Below are 19,764 nucleotides of genomic sequence, written 5' to 3' on the forward strand. Positions count from 1 at the left end.
TCTTTCAATATTTCTACATTTATTTAATTAAAAATGGATTAGCATTTCGTTGAGTTGGTGCAGCCACACTGTAAAGAGAGCTCTGATCCAGTTGTGCTGTCACTCAACTTCGTCTGTTAGACACAAAAACAAAGGCAAAGGTTAAATTCCCAACACTAGGCTCAAATAACAGGAATCGGCATTTCTGGAATAAACACACTTAACAGGTTGTTTTTTTTCCCCAAACGGGTGCAGTGAAATCTTGTCCATATAACCCGAAGCGCCCAAAAAAACTAGAATATTTATATTTTTTTTCGAGAGGAAACACACCCAATATTTTGGGATAAAATTAATCAAAACCGTAAAATCAGTTCTCCAGACAAAACCCAATTCTTCAGCGCATTTTATGTGAAATAATAATAATGCCAGAACCTGTGTCAAATATCAATATAAATATAACACTTTAACATGTCCCCCCCTCCCGCAGTTACTTGAGAGAGTTGAGTCTCACTTAGCCTGTCATTTTTGTCTTAAATAATGGTTTCAAAGCAAAGTGCGAGCAAATTTTTTTTGTAAAAATGTCACAAAATACTGCGGACAAGGATACCAACCTATTTACCTTCATTGCGGACGGCACTGGGCGAGGGGACAAAGAGGGCCTGCACTCTGTGTGTAGCTCCGCCCATTCCTACTGCTCATCAAATAGTTCTGGGTGCTTTGCTAGAGTTTTGGGGTGTTTACAGTTTGTTCTGTGGATTTTGTTAGAAAGATTCTCACATAAATTGTTTAATGAGCTTCTATATAAAGGATTCCTTCGCGATGTACAGCTGAAACGAGTTTTCAGGTGTGACACCTTGACTGTAAACACTACAGTGGTACGGTCCAATGTGCTCTATATACATTGGACCGTGCCGCTAAGAATTCCAGCGTTGGTTCGGCTTTGCGTGCGCAACAATAGGCTTCCCTCGGTCTAATTTGGATAAGCATGTCGAAAGTTTGCATGGGATCGGTTTGGCATCCGAGCTATATCAGGGTTCCCGTGGATCCTTGAAAATTCTTAAAAACCATTAAATTCATTATTCTAAAAATGAGGTCTTTAAGTCAGGACCAGAATGGAAACGGGACCCAATTGCGTTGCGTTTCTCACAATTTTTGTCAAAGGAAAGAGGACGGGCTGCGGGAAGCAAGTTGCTCTGAACGCGGAAGCGGATCTTCCGTGGCGAACGATGGCGGTGTCGGGGACGGAAAAACGGGTCAGTAGCCGGGACAGGAGAGCAAAAAACGTGGTCGGGTCGGAAGTAAGTCGTAAGCCAGGCAAGGAGAGTAGATGTGGTCAAGGACACAAAAAGTCGAAAGCCAGGACAGGAAAGTAGACGTGAACAGGATCAAGAACGGGTCAAAGCCGGGGGACAGACAGGAGCAAAAAACAGATTGGAGTCAGGGTCGAAAAAAGGCTTGCCTAGTGTAAACTGAGGTTCGCAGACGGACTGACAAAAGGGGACAGATAGGAGTGGGTTTAAATAGGGACAGAGAGCCAATCAGCGTCCGAGGCAGTTGGTGCCAAAGGAGCGGGCACAGGTGATTCATATCGGTCATCATGACACTTTATTGGCATTAAAATGTCTTAAATCTTACACAACATCTCTGCCCTTGTGGCCGACAACTTTTTCAAGAAAAAAAAAAAATCTTTCGTTTTTCTTTTTTTTTTTTTTTTTAAATCAAACGTTTGCTTTATTCCGATTTTGAAATCTTCGTTAGGTTTGGAAATTTCGGTTCGTTTGGCAATTTGCATGCTCGGCAGCCAATCAGAAGCCTACATGGAATAAATTCGAGCTTCCGGACTTTCCCAAGCGTTATAAGGTTGCGCATTTGCATAACATTTTCCAAAGTAGACGCACAGAGAAAACAAGAAAAATGGTTAGGAATCAAGCCAAAACCTAAGCCCAAGAAGAAATATTCAAAAGAAGCTAACAAAATTTATGACGCTAAAAAACGTAAATGTACATGAAAAGCATTGTGGAAAGAGGAGTTCACGTGGCTTGGAGCAGACGACGCAACGCAAACATTGCATGAATGAAGATGAGTCAATACAGATGGAAAACAGCGATGTCATATACATGCAATGAATGTTATAAGTAGATTTATAATAAACCTAATTTTAAAGAGTTGTTCTGTTATATATTCTGATTATCAATCCTTAATACTTTGCAACAATGTTGATGGTGTGAAAAATGGGGCAGGCAACTTTACAGAGTTGTCTGCCCTGGTGTTTGGTAACTTTTTGTCATGAATATGTATATATATATACCGGACTAAACCTACATTGTATCCAGTGTTGTTCCTGCTTTGTATATGCTAAATTCGGCTTCACATTAATGTTACAAGGTAGCAGATAAATGCCCATCTTTTATTTTATCTCCGAGCCAAACGTACTCCTGAAAAGAGCCAGGAAACGGCTCACGAGCCATAGGTCCCCGACCCCTGCTGTATAAGATACAAGCCTGTAGTTTTTTCACTCAACCGCTGAAAGTGGCACACACAAATTTAGTAAAGCGGCAGGAGATTGTTGGCCTGGATACGGAAAACAATGCCCCAGTTTTCGCTCGCATTACTCAAAAAGTTGGAGGACACAAACTAAAAAAGGAGGCCGGTGCGGTATGTGTGAATGTTGTCTTCTCGGCCAAGGTCTATAAAAGGCTTTTGACTATTTTCAGCTGACGGAGACTGGCTGCGGCCGGCTCCAACCACAACGTGCTGCGTTGCATAAGCTCACATTGGCAAGCACCCGAGCACTGACGGTCCTTTTTTTACCGCAATGGCGGTTAAGGATATGTTTACTCTCTTCTCACTTTCAGGCCACGATCGCGGGGTTAGAAACCTTGACAGCTTGAGTAAACAATAAGACTGAGTTCCACGACAACGGGGTCCTGGACTGGTACTGGGCCAAGCACAGAGAATAGTCATTTTGTTATTTTTTGGATTATTGTTACACGGTGGCGATTCTTTATAGATATCCTCTGAAATCTAATCGGTATAGCTATAAAACTCATTTACTGATCACTATCCATCCATCCATTATCTGCACCGCTTATCCTCGGTAGGGTCACGGGGGTGCTGGAGCCCATCCCAGCTATCTTCGGGCAGTGGGCAGGGGACACCCTGAACTAGTTGCCTGATCACTAAAAAGACTTTAAACAGTAATCAGTGCTAAAAAATACAGTAATAAGATAGATATTAACGAAATAATTTGCGAGTTTATTATGAGGGTTTAACGAATGTGTGGAAGAAGGGTTACAAGGAGGAGTTACAGAGATCGCATACCAGTAAAGTTTTCCCGGGATTTTAAAAGTTGTTTGACCATTTTACATTGAGTATAAAGAATAACAATTTTTAGACTAAAAAACCCAAAAAACACAATTCCGTTTTGCCCATTTTGGCTCTAATCCAGGTCATCTCACTCACTGGTAGCAGACAACAACGTGATCCTAGATAACTACGCTAATAGTCTAGTTGTTCTACATAGTATGTCTTGCTGTGAGTAAATAGGTGCTGTGATGTGTTGGTAAGGTTCATTATTGCTGAATGTGGAGGATTTGCAATTATTATAGAACATAGGGGGAGCTTGACGAGTATGATCTCAAGTGTCGTGCCTTAAGTCAAGCATGGTGTTGGGAATGTCATGGTTTGGGGCTCCATGAGTGCAACTGGAGTTAGGGAGTCGCATTTCATTGGGGTAAACACAAATTCAAGCATGTATTGTAAAAAACTGGAGCAGAGAATGATCCTTTACCCCCGAAACTGGGTTGCAGGGCAATGTTCTAACATGACAATGACCCCAAATACACCTAAAAGATCACCATGGCTTTTCTAAAGGGGCCAATGGTAAAGGGGATGAACTGCTCAAGCATCTCTCCAGATCCAAACCCAATAGAACATCTCTGGGGGCATCCTCAAGTAGAAGGTGGAGAAGCACAAGATTTCAAATATCTCCCAGCTGAGTCATGTTGCCATGAGGGAGTGGAAGAGATTTCAGTGGCAGGGGAGTGATTTCACAAGCCCGTTGGTTGTTTTCATTCTAGGATGAAAATGGTGAAAGTAAGAAGGGGACTGTTTCAAATAAAGTCCAAATGCCAACCTATCTAAACGCGTCTAAGAGACACATACTGTACAAAAGGAACTTGACAGAGGCTCCAATAGTGATTTCAGCCAGAAGATGGCGTCAGCAAGTATTATTTTGAACTACTGGACACCAACTTCAATTTCAAGTTTCTCGAAAAGCCACAAAAGACAGAGGAAGACATTTCATCTCCCTCATAACAGGACTTCTTTACATGCTGTCAGAAGGTAATAGCATTTTCACGCCACTTTTTTGTTTTCCTAATAATGTCCACATGGTGGCAATAAGATATCCTCTGATGTAAAGGACCCCTGCCCTAATGTGTCGAGACCAGGGGACGACAATCTTTTTGAAGCTGAGAGCTGCTTTTTGTTACCAATTCTTCGCGCAAAAGGCGGCAAGTTTGATTTGTATATCTAAAATTTAAAAAATCTTATCATCATGTGATTACTATGCTGTTTATGTTGTTATTAGGTTATTACAAGGTTGTAGTCATTTGAAGTAGGGTTGACATAGGCTCAGTCACCACTAAAACATCATTCCAGCTAGAAACTGCCAAAAAACTCTCCAGCGCATTGTGAGAACAGCTAAAAACGTCATTAGTGTCCGCCTCACATCCCTCCCGGTCTTAGAGCCAGAACCAGCAGGCTCAAGGACAGCATCTCAATGCAACACAACTCTATTTTGATTCTGGCTTTACTTTGCACATTTTTATTCTAAATTTGATGTATTTCTATATTGTATGTGCATATTTTTTTACATTCTTTTCTTTTGTTTTGTGTCTTATTTATCGCAAGTTTGCATGCGGGAAAGAGGAAGTCATATTATCTGTGCAGTATGTTGTGCATATAGCTTATTCGACCATAAAGTTGAAGTTGAAATACGATTGAACTATTTTTAGAACCAGTCTGCAGGCGAAGCAAGTGTTCTCAGGAGGCTATGTGATGCCCATAGGCTCCATGTTAATGAGCTCTGGTGGAGACTAGAGCAGGGGTCTCAAACTCGCATCCCGCAAGTTTTTGGCCCCTGCCTTAATATGAAATTGATGTTAGAGTTTAATATGGATGCTACTTCCTCGCTAATTAGTTAAGCAGGATACAAAATTCAAACGCTAATGTTTTGAAATCAATGTACGTCTGCCCCGGAATGGGATTAGCACGCTACTTTTGGGTTTAGCCCTTGGCAGAAAATACTAGTTTCAACAAATTAGCTGATCACCGCTGTTGAACTGAAGCTTAAAGGACAGTGGATGCTCCATGCATGTAACTTTGGATGATGTATTACCTTTGGGTAAACGTAGTTAATTATAGCTTACCACTCTCATATTTATTTTCTTAAGTGTTTATTATACCCTGTATTATTTCATATTTTCTTTATTTATTACAGATTGATTTTCTTCTTGATTCTTAAAATGTGTTTTCTTCTTTTTGATTATTTTGTGTTTTTTTTTATAACTTTTTATTTCTCACACAAATTTTGACAGAGGTTTGATTCCACCATCATACATCAACACAAGCACAAAACATATACACTTGACACACCCATAAATAACAGAAGAAACAACAGAAAAAGAAAAAATGGTGGGGGAGGTGTTTAGACATCAAGTAAAATTTGTGTGATAGGCTTCCATCTTTTCTCGAACAGATCGAGTTTCAGTTGAAGTCTTGCAGTGATTTTTTCCATAATGTACATTTGCTTTAATTTGTCTCTCCATTGTTTTATGTCAGGAGGTTGCGGTTTCAGCCAGGACAATGTGATTTTCTTTGCTACCAGAAGCATAACCTTTAGTATATATTTCTGTTGACCAGACAGTAATTCTTCTGGCAAAATTCCTACTACGTAGGCCATTAGGTCCAACCGCAACTCCCAGCCAATAATGAATTTTATTTCTGTCTGGATACTTCTCCAAAAATGTAATATTACAGGGCAATTCCAGAAAATATGCGTAAAGTCTCCGACCCCCCCCACAGTTACGCCAACATAGATTTGAGGTATTTTTATATTTTGAAGTGATAGAGGGTGTATAGAAGAATCGCATTTTTACTTTCCATTCAAACTCCCTTCATGTCGGACTATTGGTTATTTTGTGTCCCTCTTTCAATGTTTTTTCCCATTCGTTGTCTTTTATCACTACATTAGTTTCTTGTTTCCATTTTTTCCTTAACCACCATGTCATCATTACTGAGATTATTTTGTGTTTTAGAAAATGAAAAAAAGATTCCTTATCAAAAGGCCGTTATGACCCAACATCACCCAGACCCTAAGTCCAGCGCCCCCTTTAGTAAATTGAGTTTGACCCCCTCGTTTTAGAATTTAGGTTTGATAAGGACTTTGAGCTTAAAGTTAGGTAATCAGTTGTGAAATACATCATGTCATTGGATTGTTTAGGGTAGATTAAAAAAACAAAGCGGTTTGTTTGTGTGTGTTGGGTCACCTTGTTCTTTGGTTGAATCCTCACTGTCATCTTCTCCCGCCACATGGAGAAAAAAAGGCCATAGAATTAGGTACATCAGAACAAGATGCCTCTATAACCCACCCAGCATTGCTATATTTTGGTCTATTTTAGACACGATTTAGTCCAGGGGTGTAAAAGTCAAATGGACGGAGGGTCAAAGACAAAATCCAGCTACAGGCCGAGGGCAAGATTGATGTTTTCATTTTTTTTTTAAATGAGACATATAGTCCTTGGAACCTAATTAAACCTACTGAAAACTTCTAAAACAATCAAACAAATAAAGCAATATTTTATAATAACAAACATTAACCTAACATATATTTGCAACCGGCGGCGCAGTGGTTAGCGTGTGTGCGGCACAGCTCTAAGGTCTTGGGAACCTCCTGTGTGGGTTCAAATCCAGCACCGGACTTACTGTGCGGAGTTTGTATGTTCTCCCCGTGCTTGCGTGGGTTTCCTCCGGGCACTCCGGTTTCCTCCCACATTCCAAAAACATGCTTTTCAGGTGAATTGGCCGGTCCAAATTGTCCCTAGGTGTGAATGAGCGAGCGAGTTGTCTGTCCCTGTGTGCCCTGCGATTGGCTGGCAACCAGTTCAGGGTGTCCCCTGCCCACTGCCCGGAGATGGCTGGGATGGGCTCCAGCCCCCCCGCGACCCTAATGAGGATAAGCGATACGGCTAATGAGATGAGATGAGAGATATTTGCAAACAAATTTTCTCCAGCTTTCGTTCCCGTCGAGTTACTCCGGTTTATTTTCGACATTCTGTTTCATTATCTATCCTGTCTGTCCCGTCCTGTCCGGTATCGACCCTATCTGTCCGATGTCAACTCGGGCAATTGGAATCGATCTAGTCGGTCTCTGGCTTCCAGTCTTTCCACGCCACACCGCTGCCTAACGTGCATGACTCCCATTTCCCACAAAATAAAAGGCTTGTGTGGGAACGTCACGCGTTTGGGTCCTGATCCTGTTCTCGTACCTCATAACAAAAGTAAATATCCAAGTTTCAAGGTTGACCTGCTTAAAACAGGGCCCGTGTATATTATTTTTCTGGACATTTTGAAAATATAAGAAATACCACAGAATAACTACAAACATAGTACTACAGTAATACTATAATGCAAAAATAGTATTACAGAAATAATACTACAGAAGTACTATAAAAACACAACTACAGTAATACTAGAAAAAAACTACATTTTGCGTTTATTCTGAACGTTAAAGAAATACCCCAGAATGACCACAAAAACACTACTACAGTAATACTCTAATGCAAAAATAGTACTATCGAAATACTACAGATTAACTACAAAAATACAACTATAGAAATGCTACAAACTACGAAAAAAATACAATTCTAGGAATGGTAACTAAATATCAAATCAAGTGCTTAAAACTGGGACCTAATATATTAATTTACTGTTATTGTAACTGTTTCATAAATGAACTTTATGAAAATAATCTAATTCAAAACAATATTAAAAAAAATATAACATGTAGATGACTCTATGTATATGTCATGATTACTGATGTGAATCAGCTGTGCCCGCTCTTTTGGCGCCAACTGCCTCGGACTCTGATTGGCTCCCTGTCCCTATTTGAATCCACTCATTTCTGTCACCTGTTGTCAGTCCATCTGCGAACCTCAGTTTACTCTAGGCAAGCTTTTTCAACCCTGACTCACACCTGTTTTTGCCTTCGTCTGTTCCCTGGCTTCGACCCGTTTTTTGATCCGGACCTCGTGTACTCTCCTCTCCTGGCTTTCAACTCGTTTCTGATCCCGACCACGTTTTTTTGCTCTCCTGTCCCGGCTACGGACCTGTTTTTTCCATTCCCGACACCGCCATTGCTCGCCACGGAAGTCCCACTTCCGCGTTTAGAGCGACCTGCTTCCCGCGACCAGCGATCACCGGATCGGGGGGGCAACCCTTTCCTTTCTTCCAGTAAAACTGAGAGAAACGTTACGCAAGTGGGTCCTGTCTCTGTTTTGGTCTTGACAGTATATTACTTCATAAAAGAAAAAAAATAGATAGGTCAGGAGCACGGCAGCGCAGAGGCTAGCACACATGCAGCACAGTTCTGAGGTCATGGGATCAAATCCAGAAACCAGCCTTACTGTGTGGAGTTTGCATGTTCCCCCCATGCTTGCGTGGGTTTCCTCCCACATTCGAAAAACATGCCCGTCAGGTTAATTGGCTGGTCCAAAGTGTCCCTAGTGTGGTGTCTGTCTCTGTGTGCCCTGCGACTGCCTGGCACACAGTTCAGGGTGTCCCCCTGCCTACTACCAGAACATAGCTTGGATGGGCTCCAGCATACCCGCGACCCTACTGAGGATAAGCGGTGCAGATAAGGGATTCTACACGGCGTCATTTCAAAATAGCATTTAATTCTAATTTAAATGTTGCAGACGAAATGAAATGCCATGACAGAAAGTATTACCTGGTGCAGGCTTGGGTAGGGTTACTTTAACTTGATTACTTTCAATTACTTTTGGATTACTCCAATACCAAATATGCTAATAAAAGACAAAAGAAACTAAATATGAATAAAATGATGACTCACAACACATGGTAAGCTTTCTCTCCTGGCTTTGATCTTTTTGATCTCCGGCAAAACTAACATAAAATGCGACAGAAACAAAATGAAAATAAATCCAAACAGCTTGCCGACATCATTTTTGCCGTTCCATGTATTCTGTTACTCCCCAAGCCTGCACAAAATTTAGTAAATTTATGCATATTTAGTTTCTTTTGTCTTTTATTAGCATATTTGGTATTGGAGTAATCCAAAAGTAATTGAAATGAAATGAAATGATCTGCATTTCATATAGCGCTCTTCAAGTCAATGACGTCCCAAAGCGCTTTACAATGTGCTCCACATTTCCCAATAGCGGCCTTGCAGCCATGTAAGGCGCTAACCTGCTTATTGGGGGTGTTAGGGGTTCAGTGTCTTACCCAAGGACACTTCGACATGTAACACGGACGAGCCGGGATTTGAAAGTAATCAAGTTAAAGTAACCCTACCCAACCCTGCCTGGTGTCGGAAGTGAAAACAATAATCATTCGAGTGTGGCTTTCGTTTTACCTGATGTGCTTTCTGGCTGCTTCTGTTGCCCTGGAAAGCAACAATTACACAAGATTGTTGATTGAATCACTTGGCAGCTTTCCTAACGTGAGTATTGCTAAACTCACCTTGTGCCAACATTTCCTCGGAAGAACACAGACACTTGGCACCTGTAAAAAGACACAAGCGGGTCACGTTATATTCTACGCCTCACTAGCCCTTTAATGTTTAGGGGCGTCGGCAGAGTCGCCCCTGGGAATTCTGGCTCTTTTTAGAGAACCGACTCTTGCGACTCTGCTGACTAAAAAGAGTCGACTACTTCGACTCCCAAATGGCTTTTCAGATTTTGTTGTTGTTTTAAGCCATATAATATGAACACTAAAGTAACCGAATCAATTCCTAATTCATTTTGAAAAATTTATTATTCTACGATTATTTTAAAAGCCTTTATTTTTTCACTCTGTCGTAAACTTTTAGCCTGTTTAAACATTTAACTTTTTTGTATTAAAAATTCAATCAACTCAAGACTAGATGGGAAAAAAACGCAAAAGATGAACTCTTAAATCAGGTTATCCGTTTCATGGGTAATGGATTTTGCGTTGGTAAGATACAGGATCGGGCCCAGACCCGCTGCACGGCTATTCTTTTCTCTCCCGACTCCACTTCAGTCCCTTCCCGGACCCGATAACGATCCAAGGAGCCAATCACCATTTCTTGGTGCTCTTCTGACTCTTCTTTGAGTGTGATTTAATTGATGAATTTATTTTCAATGTAACGAGCCACTGAAACACAAGCTGCAGCTGTAGCCGTGCTTCTCAGTTTGTTATAGTTGGACACCTTGACTTATGCGTCGCCCACCCTGTTTGACTAACAGCATATTACCGAATTTTATTGCAATATGTATTCTGTGTAGCACTATCTAGATACTCTATAGAACACGCTACAGTAGGTATAAGCATGTCACATTGGGTATTTGTATATTGTATTCTTCTTGCTTTATTATTGTATTGTTTCTCAGCACAGGGATGCTGCTGGAAATGTGAATTTCCCTGCAGCGATGAATAAAGTATCTATCTATCTATCCATCTATCTATACAACAGCCTATAACTGTTGCGCACACAGTCACGCCCACCCAACACACACACACTCCTGCCCCTGTGATACCATTTGCTGTGTGCTGTCTGCTGCAGAACACAATGTATGATACGTTTATATCAAGGACAATAAAAACAAATCAATTCAAAATCTGCGAGGTATCGAAAACCGCCAAAAGTAAACTGCGTTACAGCGAGAGATTACTATACACCGTAAAACAACACTGACAAGATGATGAAGGTGCTTTATCGGAGTCAGATCAGGAGGCTTCTCATGCTACTGGTAACCAGAATTTTTTTTTTCACGTGGGGGAGCAAACACCAACCCCCCAAAAAAAAAAACGATGTGGAAAGGGATGGGCTTCACCGTGCTGTACTTGCCCAAGACACACCACAGGAAATGGTGCCCCTACAACTCAGTCGGTTAAGGGATCCGTGAGCTACTATCTATATAATAAAATAACTCTCAACTGTTTACATCTCAATTTTCAACCAATTAAGACTGAAACTAGACAGTACCCCAGAAAAATATCAACCAAAAGGTGTAATAATCGTTCAATCAAGACCAAATTTGGGTCCTTTTCTGCTTTGACTCATTTCTTTTTTTTGCCATTTTTGTCCTCCGTATTGTCCACTTAGAGAAACCACGAATATTGACTAATCACGTACACCTATATAATGTTAAAGAAAACGAGGAAAAAAAAATTGTATTGAAGGGAGACGATTCCTGATTGGTGAAGAGTCGGCTCATAGGGCCGGTTTGTTCGCGAATGACACATTAGAGAAGGGAGATTAAGGAAGTAATAATAATAATAATAATTTCCTTGTATTGTCATTCTGTGTAACAATGTACACAGAACGAAATGTCGATTGCACCTGACCCGTTGTAGCGAGCCGATGCAGCCGCAGCCAACAGAGGGCGCCGCCGACCACTTTTTAAGTCTTAGGAATGACTCGGCCGGGGCGCGAACCACCGACCTCCCAGTCTCAAAGCGGGCGCCTTACCATCTAGGCTACTGTTATGTAATGCGGTGCAAGTGTGCAGCATTTTAGCACGTGTTGCACTCACCTGCTGCATCGGTCGAAAGGTCCCCATGGATCTCCACTGTGGAAATAAAAATACATCGGGGACGTTTAGTTGCTTGTGTATAGAGGAGAAATAATGTAGGAATAAACAAAAACCTACAAATATACAGTGCCGTGAAAGGGTATTTGCCTCCTTCCTGATTTCTGCGTTTTTTTGCATTTTTATCACTCACAAAGGTTTCAGATCATCAACCCAATTTTATTGTAACACAGAGACAACCCATTGAAATACAAAATGCAGTTTTGAAATATTGATTCCATTTATTAAGGCACAAAAAATCCGAAACCTATCTGGCCCTATGTGAAAAGGAATTAACCCCTGAACCTAATAGCAAGTTGGTCCACAATTTTGCAGTGCTAACAGAAATTATATGTTGACGATAATTGCCAATGAGTCTTTCACAACACCGTGGAGGAATTTTGGCCCACACTTCTTTGCAAAATTGTTTCAAGTCTGCCATTGTGGAGGGTTTTCTAGCATGAACTGCCCATTTAAGGTCCCGGCACAGCATCTCGATTGGATTTAAATCCGGACTTTTGACTTCATTTTGTTTTTGTTTTTTGAAGCCATTCAGAGGTGAACTTGTTGGTGTGTTTTGGATTGTTGTCCTGCTGCATGATCTAAGAGTGCGTGGCTGGAACTGATATCCGGATGGTCTTCTTACGGATCATCTGGTAAACACCAGAGTTCATTATTCCACAAATTAGCCCGAGACCATCACACTGCCACCACCATGCTATTTTGTCAAATGTTGTGCCATTTTCACGCCAGATGTAACAGGTTGCACACCTTCCAAAATATTCAATTTGCGACTCATCAGTCCACACAATGTTTCTCCAAAAATCTTGAGGATAATCAAGATGCTTTTTGGCAAATGTGAGACGACTTTTTCTTTTCTTTTGTGGCAGCAGTCGTTTTTGCCTGGAAACTCTACCATGAATACCATTTTTGGCCAGTTTCTTTCTTATGGTGGAGTCATGAACAAAAACTTAATATTTTGGGGGTTTGTTTGTCAAACATAACTCTCATCTGTTTAACTATCTTATCCCCAAAAATGTCCATTAATATCTCCGGTTTCCATAAATACCTGATCCAAATCATATAAATTCATCGTTTGATATCATTTTAAATTATTCCACTGTTTTAAGCATTATTTACCTGCTGTATCATGAGCTGAATCGTCACTGAGCACTTCAACTGTGAACAATAGAAAAATATATATAAGTGTATATTACATTTCAGCAACAGATATAGTAGCAACATGATTTTATTTGACTGTTTACCAGATTCATCTGTAGCAGCTTCTGTTTGCATATTTAAAACAAAAGATTAATTTTTGTAAAAGAGTGTTTAGGTGCAATGTTTATGGTCCCACTCACCGAGGTAGCGTGTACCCTCAACCTGCTTGTCTGTGAATACAAAAAATACTCTATATCACTTGAATGCAACACATTAACACATAATACATACCTGACAACCTGTACTTTTTTGCCGTACAAATTACGTTTATTATGCATTTTAAGACGTGTACGACGTACAAGAAAATCTGTACGGAAAAACGCAAATTTGTCAATTATGGGTACCACCCGGTATACACCGACTATCACGAAACGGCGAAACAATCAAGTCAAACGAGTTTGCTGCAGTAGCCTCTATCTCGACATCGTATTTTTTGTTGCAAACGAAGCGAGCGTTTTGATGCTACTGTGCGCATGCGTCTGCAGCCTCGGATTTCATGTGGTAGTTATGTAGTGAAAGGAAGTCCGTCTCTTTTTAGAGAACCGGCTTTTTCGGCTCAACTCATTAAAGAGAGCCGGCTGTCAAACGGCTCACTTGCTTTGATGCATTATATTACGAATTATTATGTTGTATAAAGAAGTTAAGAAAAAAAGGAAGTATAAAAGGAGAAAATGAAAAAAGACAGGTTTGTGCTTATCCCTTTAATCAGTATATTACCAACAATAATTAAATGCAGAAAATGAATTAATAATTTGAATAAGAAAATGTATTATTCTACTTAATTATATTTGCATGTATTTTTTCCTTTTACGGTGAACATCCAAGCTACTTAATTTTTGAATCTTTTTTATAATAAACCTCATTCATGTCGAGCAACTCAGTATCTCACAACAAGATGTTACCGTAATTAATAATATATATGATATAACAAAACACATGTACAATATAACATGTTAAACTACATAAATAAACACGTTTGAAAAAAAAAATGGTGTAAGATTATTTTGTATTTTGTAAGGGAAAATACAACCTCTTGTAAGGGCATGGAGCCAAGGAGGTTGACAGGTATGCATAATAATTCACGTTGCATTGTACAGACGCTCCCCTACTTACGAACATTCGACTTACGTAAAACGGTAGATACGAACATTTAGTTCGAGATGTCGTAAAATATACAGACATTACTATAAGTTAGATATTGTATTGTGTGCAACTTTTTCCAGAGTACCGGACAGTACTGTAGTGCTTCTTTCTGCCGCTACCAGCGTGTGGCGCTGTGAGAGCTCACCCAGCATCCACCCCGAAAAAGAAATCCTCTTCCTCTTCCCAGTTTGAGTGTAAACATTCTATACTGTATCTCCAGTGCGCTAAGAATGTTTTTATTGTTCATTGTCTCATGCATCCATTCAATATGGTTGCTGTAAAGCAGGGGTGTCAAACTCATTTTAACCCGGGGGCCACACGATAGAACAAACATTCTCTCGGGGGCCGGAGAAGTAGATTAGAGATAAAAAAAAAGGGGAGAAAGAAATAAGAGAAAAATAGGGAGGGAGAGAGAAGTAGAGAGGGTAGGACAAAGAAAAAGAGAAAGGGAGAAAGAGAGAGAGAGAAAGAGAGAAACAAAAGAGATGAAATGAGAAATAGAGAAGGGGTTAAAAGAGAGAAAGTATGAAATCCAAAGAGAAAATCAAAAAGAGAGAAGGAGAAAAAGAGAAAGAGAGAAGGAGAAAGCAAGTGAGATGGAGAGAGAGAAAAGAGAGAAAAATGAAAAAGGAAGAGAGCAAAAGAAGGTAAAAAGACACAGAGAGGAAGAGGAACAAAGAAAGAGAAAAAGAGAGACAGTGAGAGTGAAAGAGAGATAGAGAGTGAGAGAAAAAGGAAGGAAGAGAGAGAGTGAGAGAGAAATCCAAGTACAGGGTTTTGACAGGCTTTGGCAACATCATGTGGATATATTTCAACCTGTGGCTCGTTTTTCTCTTGTGCTTCTCTAAGCGTTGTCTCGCGGGCCGGATTCAATCCCTTAGCGGGCCTGATTTGGCCCGCGGGCCGCCTGTTTGACACCCGTGCTGTAAAGGTTAAAGAAGACACGAGCCGTTTCTTTTGAAATGAAAGTGGAAAAAGAAAGCTTGATGCGGTTGAGAAAATGGTCGGAACAATTTTTTTGGGCCACTTTTTACCACGGAGGAGGAAGTATCCCCATCTCTTGAAGCCCATCTTCCAAAAGTAAACTCAACTTTATTCATCTTTATAGAGCATATTATTTTATGAAATGTTTTAGTACAAAACAATAAAGGTTACTTACACAGGCCTTAAACATATTTTATAAACCTTAAACATACAAAACATAGCACTGAAGCGACTTACGGACAAACACAACTTATGAACGATCTCGTTCGTAATTAGGGCAGCGTCTGTACATCATGTCACCGGTAGCATACCGTTTAGCTGAGCAGCTTCATTTCTCTGAGCGGCTTCAAACTCCAGCTGATCTGAACACAAGAAGCAAAATTGATGATATGTTATTTTTTTCATAATAGAAATTAGGGATGGGAGAGTAGTGGAACCAGGAATCGGGGAACTAAAAATTAGAAGGCGTTTTCATGGAAATTCGAGTAATTTTTTAAGACGATTACTATTCAGAATTAAAAATGTCTAACAATTTTGTGGTAATATTTTGAATCAAAAGTACTACAACTGTCACCACTTTATATTGTATACTAGTAATTCAGCTTCTGTTATATATGGAGGGTAAACATTTACAGAATTTAAGCATTAGCTCAGAGTAAAAATCGTTAAAAGGACAGCGTGTATCATTTAACCAATAGATGTTGCTCTGTTGTCAGGGTTGGGTTGGGTTACTTTGACTGGATTACTTTCAATTACTTTTGGATTACTCCAATACCGAATATGCTAATAAAAGACAAAAGAAACTAAATATGAATACAATTACTAAATTTTGTGCAGGCTTGGGGAGTAACGGAATACATGGAACATGGAAAATGATGTTGGCAAGCTGTTTGGATTTATTTTCATTTTGTTTCTGTCGCATTTTATGTTAGTTTTGCCGGAGATCAAAGAGATCAAAGCCAGGAGAGAAAGCTTACCACGTGTTGTGAGTCATCACGTTGTTCATATTTAGTTTCTTTTGTCTTTTATTAGCATATTTGGTATTGGAGTAATCCAAAAGTAATCCAGTTAAAGTAACCCTACCCAACCCTGTCTGTTGTGCAGAGCAACCGAAAACGAGTGCTAAAAACACAAAGAAGAATACAAAGTAGGGAGTGTCAAAGTGACCAAACTTCACCATTTTTCTTTTCATTTTTGCACAGCCTTTGGCGATGTTTTGGGTGCCTGTAGCAGCAAGATGGCGGACAATTAAGTAGGTGTGGCTCATTATATGTAAAATAAATGCAAATTCCTCGATTTTCGAGTATTTAGAAAATAAAATAAAGCGTGTTTATAATATGTAATGTATTTTTGCTCATTTCTAAACAATTGTTTTTAATAAATGGAGTTTATAACCACTAGGACAGGGGTCGGGAACCTATGGCTCGCGAGCCATATATGGCTCTTTCTACGAGTATCTGTGGCTCAGAGACAAATTTGATTGCATGCAAAATTTCTCCATCCTGTTCAAAACTTGAAATGTTTATCCTATTCAGGCACACGCAAAGCCAAACCAAAGCTAAATGACAGGGTATTACTTCGCAGTATATATAGGGCACGTTTTTCACTACAATTTACAGTCAAGGTGTCACACAAAAAAAAAGGGGGGGGGGGGGGGGGAACTCGTTTTGGCTGTACAACGCTAAAGAATCCTTTGTATAAAGGTTCACTATATAATCTGTGTTCAGTGTTCAGATACCTTATGATGAATCCACAGAACTGTAAATACGCCAAAACACCAGAAGAGAACTTAGTCATTTGATTGGGTGAGTGGGAGGGATGGGTGGAGCTATGCAAAAAGTGCAAACACTCCCTCCCATCTCTCGCCCTACGCCGTCTGGGCCAACAGTGAGCTCATCAGGCTCCCTATTTGCAGAATGTTGTGACGTTTTTACACAATAACTGCTTGCATCTGGTTTTGAAACCAATATGTATGAAAAAAAGGGTCAAAAGGAGTTTAACCGATCTTGAGTAATTGCAAGAAAGAGACAAGTTTAAAGTGGTATGTTTGTTGATTTTGGGACAGGGGCTCTGGCATTATTCTCTTTTCATATTTTTTATCAAATCATCAAAAATAAATGTGCTGAAGACTAAGCTCTTGTCTGGGGCGCGGGTTTAGCAATTTAGTAAATTTGTCTCATAATATATGGTGTGGCTCTTTCCCAAAATAAAATTCATATTTTTTGCTTTTATGGCTCTTTGAGTCAAAAAGGTTCCCGACCCCTGCACTAGGAGGTGCCTAATAATACACACTTTCCCTTTAGAGCTGTCAAAGCAGCCTTAAAGAGCTAAAAATAGCTTTTGAGTCAAGGCGGGTCAAAATTTAACTCCGTTATTGGTTTAAATGTCATGGGTCCAAGTTTTAAAATTGCTTTACCATAGAAGTCAAAACTAAGTTGAAGCTCTCAAGCTGACTTTTCAGTTCGAAAAGGTTAAAGGTGGGGTGCGTAATTCGAGGTGTCCTTAAGAGTTTAAACTTAAATATTTTCTCTATTAAGTATGTGCTAACAATGCCCAACGGAGTTCAAAGAGCCTTTATATATATTTTCCCAACATGCCTATCTGCTTTTATCTTACTCTTATCATGGGTGGTTCCAGCCACGAAGCGCATTGTGCTGGAGGGAAGGAGGAGGGGTAATGAAGGGGAGGAGCGTGATATGCGAGGGGTTGCATTTTTGTTTTTTTCCCGGGATGAAAATGGTGAAAATAAGAAAAGGACTGTTTCAAATACAGTGCAAATGCCAACCCAAATTCCCCAAAAGTCTAAATAGGATAGATTTTATTCGAGCGCATCTAAGATTTTCACATAATTGCACGTGCAAACACAAGGAGCTGCAATGATGATTTGAGCCAGAAGATGGCGTCAGCAAATGGAATATTTTGAAGTAACGGACAGCACCTTTGGGCAGCACGGCGGCGCAGTGGTTGGCGCGTGTGCGGCACAGTTCTGAGGTCGTGGGAACCTCCTGCGTGGGTTCAAATCCAGCTCCCGGCCTTACTGTGCGGAGTTTGTATGTTCTCCCCGTGCTTGCGTGGGTTTCCTCCGGGCACTCCGGTTTCCTCCCACATTCCAAAGACATGCATTTCAGGTGAATTGGCCGGTCCAAATTGTCCCTAGGTGTGACTGAGCAAGTGAGTTGTCTGTCCCCGTGTGCCCTGCGATTGGCTGGCAACCAGTTCAGGGTGTCCCCTGCCCACTGCCCGATGATTGCTGGGATGGGCTCCAGCACCCGCGACCTTACTGAGGATAAGCGGTGCAGCTATTGAGATGAGATGAGACACCACCTTTATAGTTTTAACTCCGTCTTAATGGTTTATTACTTTCACTGTCAAGGATTCAAGCATTTAAAGCTGAGTTTGTTTTGGATCTGCTTGAAAGGAAGGGTCAAAGCAACCGCTAAGAACTAAAGCTCACCATTTTGTTAAAGTTTTAACTCAGAGTTAACGCTTTAAAGCTATAACTCCGGCAACATTTTGGTGTTTATATTTCAAATTATAATCTTTACCGACCTTCAACGGTTATCACACATTGTTAATCTTAAATTAATTCTGTAAACTTTTTTTAAAAAATTAATATTATACAGAAACAAGCAGTTATTGTACAGATACCAATGTTTAGGTTTAACATTTGGGCATTTTTGAAAATAAAAATATAAATATAAATACATATAAATACATAATAATACAATTGTAAATAGAAAAACAAACAAACACAGTTTTCAGATATCAATTTATTAATCTCAACTTAAAAAAAATAACACTACATTACCTATTTTCTGCAGTTCTGATAGCGGATCTGCAAGTAAAGATGAATAAGTGATTATCAAATTTTGTAAATCAATGCTCACCATAATCGCAAAACAACGTATGCAACGGGAATCGGACACAGATTGGAGAGGTGAGAGTGCTGAAACGGAACCACTAGATCACCGGGTTTACAGATTACATATGAAAATGATTTTGATTTTATCCCATGAACGCACTACTTGTATTCATGATGCCAGAAACAAATGCTAGAAAATAAAAAAAGACTTAAATAAATAGTTGTTTCCTTTGCTGGCTTTTTTGCATTTATTAATATATTTCAGGACAACTTTGTTTTTCTCCATTCTTTAACATTCGTCTCTAGCAATGCTAAAGTAGTGCAATAATGAGATAAAATGGAATGCCTTTTCGTACGTTATTTGTATCCATAGTGATCTAGTGGTTAGGTTTCAGAGCTCTCACCACTGCGACTTAGGATAAAATCCCGTTGCACACACTATTTTGCCATTTTGGTCATTGATATTTTTCCACTGGTCAATCATTGCACCAATATATACCGTGAGCCAGGCATGTCCAAAGTCTGACCCGGGGGCCAGTTACAGCCCATGATCAAATTTTTAATGGCCTGCAGGCTCTGTCATAAAATGAATAATATATGATCCGCCAGTAATGTTGATGACAGTATAAAATACATTCGACAAAAAAAACAAAAAAACATCCCATTTCACCAGATGATGGCAGTAGCAATTTGGCCAGCTCGCCATTGGCTTTCTGTCAGAACTTTAGCCAACCCCATTTC

At 40.0% G+C, this 19,764-nt stretch overlaps 1 protein-coding gene across 6 annotated transcripts in view; it reads right to left on the minus strand.

Moving 5' to 3' along the window:
• Positions 1–19,764, minus strand: part of LOC148350541 (uncharacterized) — a 21,424-nt gene continuing 1,660 nt past the window's right edge. The window contains exons 3-12 of one of the 6 annotated variants that reach the window (XM_088320223.1): positions 18,970–18,996; positions 15,473–15,523; positions 13,175–13,204; positions 13,079–13,096; positions 12,954–12,992; positions 11,778–11,813; positions 9,742–9,783; positions 9,635–9,664; positions 6,531–6,560; positions 1–113 (exon numbers count right to left, since the gene is read on the minus strand). In XM_088320223.1, coding sequence (XP_088176349.1) covers positions 100–113; positions 6,531–6,560; positions 9,635–9,664; positions 9,742–9,783; positions 11,778–11,813; positions 12,954–12,992; positions 13,079–13,096; positions 13,175–13,204; positions 15,473–15,523; positions 18,970–18,996 — 317 coding nt within the window. In that variant the 3' untranslated portion in view covers positions 1–99. Of the gene's footprint in view, positions 114–3,213; positions 4,055–6,530; positions 6,561–9,634; positions 9,665–9,741; positions 9,784–11,777; positions 11,814–12,953; positions 12,993–13,078; positions 13,100–13,174; positions 13,205–15,472; positions 15,524–18,969; positions 18,997–19,764 lie in introns of those variants that run through there. The other 5 variants (XM_088320222.1, XM_088320224.1, XM_088320227.1 and 2 more) reach the window with 5 other exon arrangements.

The sequence above is a fragment of the Urocampus carinirostris genome, chromosome 16 (assembly GCF_059441175.1).
Source record: "Urocampus carinirostris isolate Australia breed hairy pipefish chromosome 16, RoL_Ucar_1.0, whole genome shotgun sequence".
NCBI classification, from domain to species: domain Eukaryota; kingdom Metazoa; phylum Chordata; class Actinopteri; order Syngnathiformes; family Syngnathidae; genus Urocampus; species Urocampus carinirostris.